Source organism: Gossypium hirsutum, chromosome D05 (assembly GCF_007990345.1).
Source record: "Gossypium hirsutum isolate 1008001.06 chromosome D05, Gossypium_hirsutum_v2.1, whole genome shotgun sequence".
Classification (NCBI taxonomy): domain Eukaryota; kingdom Viridiplantae; phylum Streptophyta; class Magnoliopsida; order Malvales; family Malvaceae; genus Gossypium; species Gossypium hirsutum.
In genome coordinates this window covers 13907688-13919324 of record NC_053441.1, presented here as the reverse complement: position 1 = coordinate 13919324, position 11637 = coordinate 13907688, and the positions used below count along the sequence as shown (strand labels likewise).

Here is an 11637-nt window from a genome sequence, read left to right as displayed (position 1 = left end):
AAGATTAAACATAAGAAATAAATAATTTAAAAAAATAATATTTATTTTTATAAAAAAATAATTGTATTCAATACTTTAGGTTGTGCTAATTTGACAATAATTTTGTAATATAAATTTAACATATAAAATTTCAATTGAGAAAAATTCTAATCTGTAACTTGAAAAATTAATCCTTGGTTGACAGCCATGAAAATGAAGCATGGAGGGGAGGTAAAATGTTGTAAAACACATGGCTAACGAGTTGCGAGCGCTAAAACTAGAAAAGGACAAATTCAATGATGTGTTGCCTTCGCCATTAATTAACCGCCTTCAATTTCCCAACTAACTTAAAAAACAAAGAAAACAGGGCGTCATCCTCCTCACATCAATAACTATATATCCATAATTTAAAATTTATTTTGATTGTCTGTTTTTATAGTGTTAAAACTTTATCTTTGGTTCTGAAATAAAGTTTATGATGTGGCTTATAGCATGGGTGATGATGATTGGTCTGACACTCGAGAAAGAAGATGAAACAATGCAGGGAGACAATTAACGCTCAGACAAAAGGTAACCGACATAAACCGATAAATGCCATGGATATTCCAAACTACGATATCACCTCACCCTCCAGATTTCCCTCAATATACAAATCATTTACCGCTCTATATATGTATGTATACGGTGATTCAAATACCATACAATCGACCAAGCAAAGAGCTTCAACGCCATCCCAAAACAGAAGCAATGAAAAACCAGTATCACACCTCTCAGCTATCATCCAACCAGTGCGGTTCAAGCCTAGTTCAAACCATCGATGCCCCACTTCCTCTAGTATGGTCCATAATCCGGCGCTTCGACAACCCCCAAGCATACAAGCTATTCGTGAAGAGTTGTAAGTTGAGGTCAGGCAACGGCGGCATCGGGAGCGTGCGTGAAGTGATGGTGGTGTCAGGGTTGCCGGCTGCCACCAGCACGGAGAGGTTGGATGAACTTGATGATGAGTGTCATGTTATGATGATTAGCATCATCGGAGGTGATCACAGGCTTGTTAATTACCGCTCTACTACTACGCTCCATGAAATTAGCGAAGAAGGAATGAATGGGGGGAAAACGGAGGTGGTTGAGTCGTACGTGGTGGACGTTCCCGCGGGGAATAGCAAGGAGGATACCTGCTGTTTTGCCAATATGATAATTGGGTGTAACTTAAGGTCTTTAGCTAGGATCACAGAAAAAATGGCCAAGTTTCACTTGTAATTGTAGACTCGGGGGTTGGGTATTAGCGAGTAATATCCTCTTAAGTAATTTAGGATTAGATTCAAAGAATGTTTTGAAATTTTTTTTTGTTAAAATTTTAAATTAGAAGAGATGGAGTAGTAAAAATAAGTTGTTCTCATGATTCCAACCTTCAATAGGTTTTTTTTTTATGGGCCGATATTGTTTGTCAACGAAGTATTACTACTTCACTTTTTATGCTATAAATATAAATAACATTCTTCTCTCTCTATTGATTAGTAGATCGATATTTATGGCAGCAAAAAATTCCGATTTCTATTGCTCAAATTGTCTTTGTAGTGAAAAGTTGCATAATGAACTTGCAACTCAATCCATCTTCATTTGCTTGGAAATAGTTGAAGACATTGTAGAGGCCCAGATTCAGACAAGCCCAGAGACAGGTAAAGCATTGGGGCTTGTGAGACTAGGCTAAAAGTGCACTTGAGGGACCGAAATGACCCCTCATTGTGTAGTGGGTGTAGGATGGATGGGACGCTTAACGGTTGGGTCTTGCTATTTAATATAAATGGAAATAATACAAACACAGAAAGTTGAAAATGCGCCATCATTATCACCATGTGTGAGAAGAGAGAGGAGAAGCAAAAAATTTGGCTGACAATTTCTCTCAATACTTGATTCGGGGCCCATGGAATCTGGATTTGTCTCTCCTATTCCTATATTGTGGCATTTGGATTCTGTCAAGATACCAGATCTTAAGAGACTGATCTAGTGGAGAAGATAATAATGTGTTAAATATGAGCAGCACATGTTTTAGAGCCGCTGATTCAGGAAATTAGAGGAGGTAAATATCTTTTAAAAGTTATTACCATTAACACAAGGAATAAATCTCAAGAATATATATAATTTTTGGTTTAATATATAATTATACAAATTTTAATTTTATATATTTTATATATATGGAATTTTATTAACAATGTAGCATCATTTTAAGTTTATATATTAAAAATAATTTGATATATTTATTTTTTAAAATATATATGATTGAATTAAAATTAAAGTTTTATATATACATTTAAACCACAATCAAAATTTTGTTTGTATAACTACATCATTAAATTACACATTAAATCAAAATTTATTTATAAATTTAAGATTTATCGCTTAAAATAAATATCCCCATTTTTTAAAATGCATTATCCGAGTAATTCCAAGACAAGGCAAAGAGCTTAGCCGGGGCTCGGGCTTGATAGATCTTTACGCCAAGGATTCTCCTCTGACTTACTTTTTTTTGATATATAATATCTGAAAGAAGGAAGAAAAATAAGTTGAGTTGCCAGATTCTTAACCATACAAAATGGGTTTACTCGGCTGCCGTTAAATACTTGGTAGAGATTTTGTGAATGTTAAGATTTCATGTTGGAGCTTAGTAAGAGTTTTTAGTCTAAATTTAGATTTATTTTTATTTCAATTTGAGTATTTTTGGATTGTAATTATAAAAAGTAAGTTATAAAAACCGTTTTTCATTTTATTTTAGTAATTCAATTATTAATTTTCTCTATTTAATTATTAAATATTTTATTCACTCTTTTATGGTATGAGTGAGAGAAATTGGTAGATTTGTTTATTGGTATAATAATAAATTCTAAATATTTATATATTTTAACTATAAAATTTATCATTTGAATTTGAATTTTAAAAATTTAATAAATTTAATTTTTAACATTTACAAAATTTTTCTAATTCTAATTTTCTTTTTTAAAAAAAGTAAGGCGCGTGGTTTCAAACGCGACATGGATTTAAAGTGGAAAGACTGTAGTTATTAGAGCCAAAGCTCTTTTAACAGAACAATTTATCCCCGTCAATCTCTTTAAGTACAATCTACACTCAATGACTCGACTCTGTATCTCAAAGGCAATATACATAGAAAGCAAATCTCAAGATTGCACCCCCCCAAAGACAAAAAAAGAAAAAGAAAAAAGCGCAGTAGTGTCCCAACATCTCTCTCCCTTCTTCACTTTTCTTTATCCTTACTCGTTCCATGAACACTTGTCATCATTTTAGGACACCCCCAAGCTCAAAACCTCAAAGAACTCGCCCATCACTCACTATTTACTACCCATATCTTCTTTTTCTTTTTGCATCATATAATGTTCTTTTTTCTGTAAAAGAACTGCTTGCTTCAAGCAATGTTAATGTTGATTACAGGTTGATAGTCACAGTTAAAGATTCTTGTTTCATTTGTCGTTAGTGATTTCCATCTTTTCTTTTTCTTTTTTTGGTATAATAATTTTGAAAAGAAAATTCAATTCTGGGTTGTGGTGTTAGCATAGAGAATGTTTTAAATTGGTGAATCATAACCTAGGAGGAAATTAAGCTGCTGAAGTTCTTGAATATTACAAAGTGTGATGGAGGAATGCAAGTTAAATTTCAATGCACCACTTTTATCAGTGAGGCGCCTTTCTTCAACATCTGCTTTTTCAGCTAGAGATAAGCAGAAGATAGTTGAGAATTCTCCTTCCACAAGGGCACATACTCTCCCCTCGGAAGTGAGTTGGTATCAGGTAACAGAAGCGGTTGCAGTTCCTTTTGTATGGGAGCAGTTCCCTGGGAAAGCAAAAGGTGGCATCCAGCACGAGTTTCAGCCTAATAAGGAAGCTTTGGGCACTCCTAGACTTCCGCCAGGGAGGGTTTTGGATCTCATAAAGTATCCTGTGGAGAGTGAGTTTGAAAATCAGTATTTGCTGAGCCCCCAATATTCTATGAATGATAATGTGACTAAATCAAACTGTTTAAATGTGAAAATCTCAGGGTTGGAGAAAGAATATGATGTTTATTTGGATGCACTTGATACGTTGTCCCCAACAGATTCATTCTCAATGAATTGTAGTGTAAGTGGATCAATTGTAAAACCGTCAGGAACATTCTCTACAGATCCCCAACAGATGAGTCACTTTTTATCTGCTGCCAAGGCAATGATTCTGAAGACACCTCGATCTTCAAGGAAGCAATGTACGGCACCTGAACAACGTAGATAGGTAAGGGAAGTAGCTGTTGGGGGCAGGAAACCTGTTAATAGATATGAGTTAGCTACTATTCCACATTATAATCATGAGCCACATGAAGAGAAAAAAGAAGACGACTACAATATGTACAAGGATTCCCGTAATTTATCAAGAGCAGCTGGTGGATTGTTAGCTAGGTTATGCTTTAAGAACTTTATGTGCCTCTTAAATCCTGTGGCTGGATTAAAAGTTAGGACTCGCTCCTCGTTGGCTTCTACTTGTGAGGTTGCAAAACCAGGAAAAACTACCTTCATCAAGTCTCAGAGCCAAATTGTTGACAAGGTTAGTATGGAGACTTTTCATTTTCCTTCATATCACTCCTCTTGCTTTAAATGTTAAAGATTCTAATTCATTGCCATACATTTACGATTTTTTATTTGAACAGCATGATTGGGCTATTGCTTGTAACAACAAATCGGATGGTAGAGTTCAATCCTCCAGGTTCCCAGAGAACAAATCAGATGCCGGAGTTCAATCCCATAGGTTCCTTGAGATTGGAAAAAAGCTGTTATCTAGATGGGATCAATGTAGCAGCTCAAATGACCTGCAAATGGTAACTTGGTTACCCCACAAGAGGCTTCCAGGTAGTGCTCGTATTCCTTCCTATTGTAGAGAGAGACCTCAATCTCCCTTTAGTGGAGGGGGCTTTCTTGGTTTGCCCAAAGACGCTGAGAAATTCAAAACAAATATGTTGGTTAAGTATACAGGTAGCAATAACTACTCCCAGGAATTAGTACCTTATCAGAGCAGCAAACAAGGGTCATATTCATTGAGCCCTGCAGATGAGAAAACACTGTGTCTCTATGTAAATACTGTAAAAATTGGTAGTTCAATTTCCAATTCCTCAAATACTAAAACCCCAGTGGACTCTACGGGAAAACATTCTGATACCATAGTAATGAATAGAATGCTGGAAGAAGCAGCTAGTGTAGAATCTTGTCTTCAAGACATAAAAGGCCCCAACCTTTTGGACATAAAGGGCGCGTCAGAAAATAAAATCACAGGGCCAGTGAATTCCAGCCGCTCTTCTTTCTCCGACAAATCAAATCTCAGAGGTCAAGCTGATCAAGGAGAAGCTAAGGGTGGTTCTGCTGATTACACTCCTCTTCCTGTTCCTCTACCGAAAGCACCATCGGAGTCCTGGCTTTCGCGTGCACTGCCTGCAGTTGCATCAAAAAATTCATTTTCAAAGTCTTACAATGGCACTGGTTTTAATTATCCCAAAAAACAGGAACCTAAGATACCTGCAACTGATACCAAGTGGGAAACAATTGTCAAAACTTCTTACTTGCATCATGATCATTTCCGCTATTCTGAGGTAATATCACCATTCTTTAACAAGGATATTATTATCTTCAGAAATATGAGTTTCATTTCGTAAACACTAACACTCATTGTCCTTTATAGGAACTAGTAACTCACCTTTCTGAGCAATCCAAAACCTAAAAATAAAGAGGGCTGCATTCAAATACTTGCACTCAATATGGTCAGAGCTGGTTAAGATTTTGCAGCAGCCTACCATTTTCGTTTTCATCTTTCCTCCAGGATCTTTTTGTTAACTTCAATTTGTTAGACCTTGTTATTGTATAAGTTTGTAAGTGGTTCGTTTCTGTTTTCCTACATCAGCCATCAGTGCAGGCTGAGGAAACTGTTAAATCAAAGTCGATCCAAATCTTTGTAACGTCCACAATTTGATCTCGAATAGCATAAGGAATTTGACTAGAAAAGGTTGAAATTATTGGATACCTACAATCTTTGACTTTTCAAAGATGAATAGTGGCAGAAAGTTGGCACCGAAAGTAGAAAGTAAGATTAGTTGGCATGGGATAATTGCAATTTTGGTCCCTAATTGTATAGGGACATTGCAAGTTGATCCTTAAACCTCAACTATAAATAGGCCTAACCATTTCTTACTTTCTTCATCCCACACTTGCCATTCTCTACTTAAGGCAATTGTTCTCTCTCCCTATTTGTAAACTTTCACTTGTATTTTTGGAGTGAAATATATTTGGTAGTGCCCGAGGACGTAGGCAAAATTTGCTGAACCTCGTTAAAATTCTAGTGTTCTTTATTTTTGTTCTGCATATTTTGCAAGTGTCATTGTAGTGATTTATTGTGCTATTAAATTACGATAGAGGGATATTCTGGCTAGGAAAAATCTGGTATGTAAGCGATCCTCGTGATCCACCTCTCTTTCCTGGGAATTGAACTTAGTGTGATTTTTCAGTACAATAATTTTACTCTTTCACACGCTTCCGCGCAACAATTGGTACCAGAGCCAAGTTCATACTTGGGGAATACGACCGTTTACGGTACTATTCATGTATACGGTACTATTCACGTATACGGCACTATTCACGTATACGGTACTGTTCACGTATACAGTAGTTGGGATTGAGGAGAAAAATGGCAGCAGCATCGTCATCAGCAAGGACTACTGTGACAAATGCAAAATTTGAAGTAGAGAAATTTGACGGTACCAATAATTTTGGTATGTGGCAGTGTGAGATCCTGGATGTCTTATGTCAGCAAGAGCTGGATATAGCCCTTGAAGAAAAACCTGACAAGATGGATGACAAGGAGTGGGCCAAGATCAATAGACAGGCGTGTGGTACAATCCGCCTATGTTTGGCCAAAGAGCAGAAGTACTCCGTCATGAGGGAGACATCGGCGAAGAAGCTGTGGGATACATTGGAAGAAAAGTTTCTAACGAAAAGTCTTGAAAATAGGCTTTATATGAAAAAGAAACTTTTTCGGTTCACGTATGCACCCGGTATGTCGATGAATGACCATGTGAACTCATTCAATAAAATTTTAGCAGACTTGCTAAATTTGGATGAGAAATTTGAAGATGAAGACAAGGCATTATTGTTGTTGAATTCCCTTCCTGATGAATATGATCATCTTACCACCACATTGCTTCATGGGAAAGATTCAATCACATTTGATGCAGTCTGTAGTGCGTTGTATAGATCTGAGACTCGAAAGAAAGATAAAAGAGATCACAGAGATACAACTGCAGAAGTCTTAACAGTAAGAGGTCGTTCACACAGCAGCAAACCTGGTAGAAGGGGTAAGTCCAAAGGGAGACCCGCCAAAGATGAATGTGCCTTTTGTCGTGAGAAAGGGCATTGGAAAAAGAATTGTCCTAAGTTACAAAAGGGCAAGTCTATTTCTAATGCATGTGTAGCGGAGCATGATGAGGAGTCAGACTTTAGCTTGGTTGGCATGGCAATGGCATGTCAAACGGATGAGTGGATATTGGATTCGGGATGTACTTACCATATGTGTCCTAATAAGGACTGGTTTTCTAGTCTTGAAGAACTAGAAGGTGGAGTTGTTTTTATGGGCAATGATAGTGCCTGTAAGACAATGGATGTAGGTACAATCAAATTGAAGAACCATGACGGCTCAATCCAAGTTCTGACAGATGTTCGCTATGTACCCAGCTTGAAGAAAAATCTCATCTCATTAGGGGCCCTAGAATCTAAAGGGCTCACAATCACTTTGAGAGATGGATTACTAAAGGTAGTAGCTGGGGTATTGACGGTGATGAAAGGCACTAGAAGAAATAACTTGTACTATTTAAATGGAAGTACAGTTATTGGATCAACATCAACAGCTTCTGCGAAAGATGCAGATTCAGAGGCTACCAGGTTATGGCATAGGCGATTGGGACATGCTGGTGAAAAAGCTTTACAGACTTTGGCGAAGCAAGGCTTGTTGAAAGGTGCAAATTCTTGCAAATTGGAATTCTGTGAACATTGTGTTCTGGGCAAGCAGACGAGGGTAAAATTTGGTTCAGCAATTCACAATACGAAAGGAATTCTGGACTATGTTCACAGTGATGTGTGGGGACCTACCAAAGTGGCTTCTTTGGGAGGTATGCACTATTTTGTCACTTTTCTTGATGATTATTCAAGAAAAGTATGGGTGTATCTAATGAAAAGAAAAAATGAAGTTTTGGATGCATTTCTGAAGTGGAAGAAGATGGTGGAGACTCAGACAGGTCGAAAGGTCAAACGACTTCGATCAGATAATGGTACTGAGTACAAAAATGATCCATTTCTACAAGTATGTCAAGATGAGGGCATTGTGCGACACTTCACTGTTCGAGATACACCACAGCAGAATGGGGTGGCAGAACGCATGAATCAGACTATACTGGAGAAAGTTCGATGTATGTTGTCCAATGCTGGATTGGGCAAGAAATTTTGGGCTGAGGCAGTTACATATGCGTGCCATCTAATTAACCGATTGCCATCAGCTGCAATAAATGGAAAAACTCCTATGGAGATGTGGACTGGTAAACCTGCTACTGATTATGATTCTTTACATGTTTTTGGTTCCACTGCATATTATCATGTAAAAGAATCTAAGTTAGACCCAATAGCAAAGAAAACATTATTCATGGGTATAACTGGTGGTGTAAAAGGATACCGTTTCTGGTGTCCTGATACAAGGAAGATTGTTTTCAGTAGAGATGTAACTTTTGATGAATCAACCATGATGAAGAACGAGGATTCACAAAAGGATGACAAAACCAGTAGTACTTTGCAGCAGGTGGAGTTTGAAAAGGTTAATGATGATCCAGCTAATATTGAAAGAATAAATGATGAAGAAGTTTCGACCCAAGAACTTCTACAGCAACAAGATTCAATTGCATATAGGAGGCCAAGAAGAGAGATTCGTAAGCCTGCTCGCTTTGACGATATGGTGGCCTATGCACTTCCAATTGCAGATGATGATGTTCCTTCCACTTACACAGAAGCAATAAGTAACTCTGATGGTGTAAAGTGGAAGCAAGCTATGAATGAAGAAATGCAGTCTCTTCATAAAAATAGGACTTGGGAGTTGGTGAGACTGCCCAAGGGAAAGAAGGCAATTGGATGCAAATGGGTATATGCAAAGAAGGAAGGATTTCCTGGTAAAAATGAAATTCGATACAAGGCTAGATTGGTAGCAAAGGGTTACGCTCAGAAAGAAGGAATAGACTACAATGAAGTGTTTTCTCCAGTTGTGAAGCATTCGTCTATTCGGATTTTGCTAGCCTTGGTTGCGCAATATGATCTTGAACTAGTTCAGCTTGATGTGAAGACCGCGTTTTTACACGGTGATTTGGAAGAGGAAATCTATATGACTCAGCCAGATGGATTCAAGGTTGCTGGAAAAGAAAATTGGGTTTGCAAACTGACAAAGTCACTTTATGGATTGAAGCAATCTCCGAGGCAGTGGTACAAGCGATTTGATCAGTTCATGAAAGGGCAAAGGTACACAAGAAGTAAATTTGATCATTACGTGTATTTTCAGAAGCTACAAGAAGAAACTTTCATATACTTGCTCTTATATGTTGATGATATGCTAATAGAATCTAAGAGCAAAGTTGAGATTGAAAGATTGAAGACTCAACTCAATCTCGAGTTTGAGATGAAAGATCTAGGAGAAGCTAAAAAGATTCTCGGCATGGAAATATGTAGAGATAGAGCTCATGGCAGAGTTAGCTTGTCTCAGAAGCAGTATTTGAAGAAAGTACTACAGCAGTTTGGCATGAACAAGCAGACCAAACCTGTAAGTACCCCGTTGGCTTCTCATTTCAAGCTTTCTGCACAACTATCTCCTTCGACGAATACGGAACGAGAATACATGTTGCAAGTTCCGTATTCTAATGCAGTGGGTAGCTTGATGTATGCAATGGTGTGTACAAGACCCGACATTTCACAGGCAGTTAGTATAGTGAGCAGGTATATGCATAATCCTGGAAAAGGACATTGGCAAGCTGTGAAATGGATTCTACGGTATATTCAGAAGACCGTGGATGTTGGATTACTGTTCAAGCAGGATAATACACTTGGTAAATGTGTTATTGGGTACGTTGATTCTGACTATGCCAGTGATTTGGACAAGCGAAGATCAACCACCGGTTATGTGTTTACACTTGCTGGAGGACCAATAAGTTGGAAGTCTACACTACAGTCTACAGTTGCATTGTCAACCACAGAAGCCGAATACATGGCTGTAACAGAGGCTGTAAAGGAGGCTATTTGGTTACAAGGTATGGCTAAAACCTTGGGGTTGGTTCAGGAGCATATTAACGTGTATTGTGATAGTCAAAGTGCTATTCATTTAGCAAAGAATCAAGTCTATCATGCACGTACAAAACATATCGACGTACGATTCCATTTTGTGCGGAAAATTATTGAAGAGGGGAAAATTTGTCTTCAGAAGATCAAGACTGCAGATACTCCCGCAGATATGATGACCAAGGTGGTAACAACAACCAAGTTCGAACATTGTTTGAACTTGATCAATATCCTGCAAGTTTAACAGTTGAAGAAGACACTATCAAGTATTGTTGTCAAAAGTAGAAAGAATTGTGTGAAGATAAGATTATCCTAATCAAATCTTCAAGGTGGAGATTATTGGATACCTACAATCTTTGACTTTTCAAAGATGAATAGTGGCAGAAAGTTGGCACCGAAAGTAGAAAGTAAGATTAGTTGGCATGGGATAATTGCAATTTTGGTCCCTAATTGTATAGGGACATTGCAAGTTGATCCTTAAACCTCAACTATAAATAGGCCTAACCATTTCTTACTTTCTTCATCCCACACTTGCCATTCTCTACTTAAGGCAATTGTTCTCTCTCCCTATTTGTAAACTTTCACTTGTATTTTTGGAGTGAAATATATTTGGTAGTGCCCGAGGACGTAGGCAAAATTTGCTGAACCTCGTTAAAATTCTAGTGTTCTTTATTTTTGTTCTGCATATTTTGCAAGTGTCATTGTAGTGATTTATTGTGCTATTAAATTACGATAGAGGGATATTCTGGCTAGGAAAGATCTGGTATGTAAGCGATCCTCGTGATCCACCTCTCTTTCCTGGGAATTGAACTTAGTGTGATTTTTCAGTACAATAATTTTACTCTTTCACACGCTTCCGCGCAACAGAAATATATTAATATGTTATTTTCTTGATCTGCCATTTCAGCAACTGCTTAACTTTTGTCACAACAGCAGATCACACTAGTAATTAATTCATGTGATGTTCCTGTCTAAAGTTACGATTTCTGATACCAATATATAACCGATTCGATGTTATGTCCTTGTGAATTTTCTGTTCCGACATCTAATGCAACTGCTCCGACGATGGAAAAAGAGACATAGGTCCAATATGCTCACATTGGGTGTTACGAACAAAACAGCCATTTATTTAATTGGCCTGTTGAGCTTGGAAAAACTAGTTTGTATAGTTGTTGGGCTTGCTGAGCTGATCATTGATTAGCTTCGACATGCATGCATAAGCATGACTCTCGATGCATGAATGATATCGTTGGTGAAAATATATGCCCCACACACTCATC

The 11637-nt window shown here is 37.6% G+C and overlaps 2 protein-coding genes across 2 annotated transcripts; both read left to right on the top strand.

Annotated features, from left to right (window-relative positions):
- Nucleotides 1-403: 403 nt before the first annotated feature.
- Nucleotides 404-1414, top strand: LOC107903191 (abscisic acid receptor PYL12). Its single transcript, XM_016829234.2, has one exon. It carries the CDS (start codon nt 571-573, stop codon nt 1234-1236), a length of 666 nt encoding a protein of 221 aa, XP_016684723.1. The 5' UTR covers nt 404-570; the 3' UTR covers nt 1237-1414.
- A 2194-nt stretch (nt 1415-3608) lies between these two features.
- Nucleotides 3609-5723, top strand: LOC107902680 (uncharacterized; the record flags this gene model as incomplete). Its single annotated transcript, XM_016828817.2, has 4 exons — nt 3609-4242; nt 4339-4559; nt 4663-5595; nt 5685-5723. Coding segments are annotated over 4 exons (1827 nt in total), but the record flags the coding sequence as incomplete, so codon positions are not given.
- Between the last annotated feature and the right edge of the window lie 5914 nt (nt 5724-11637).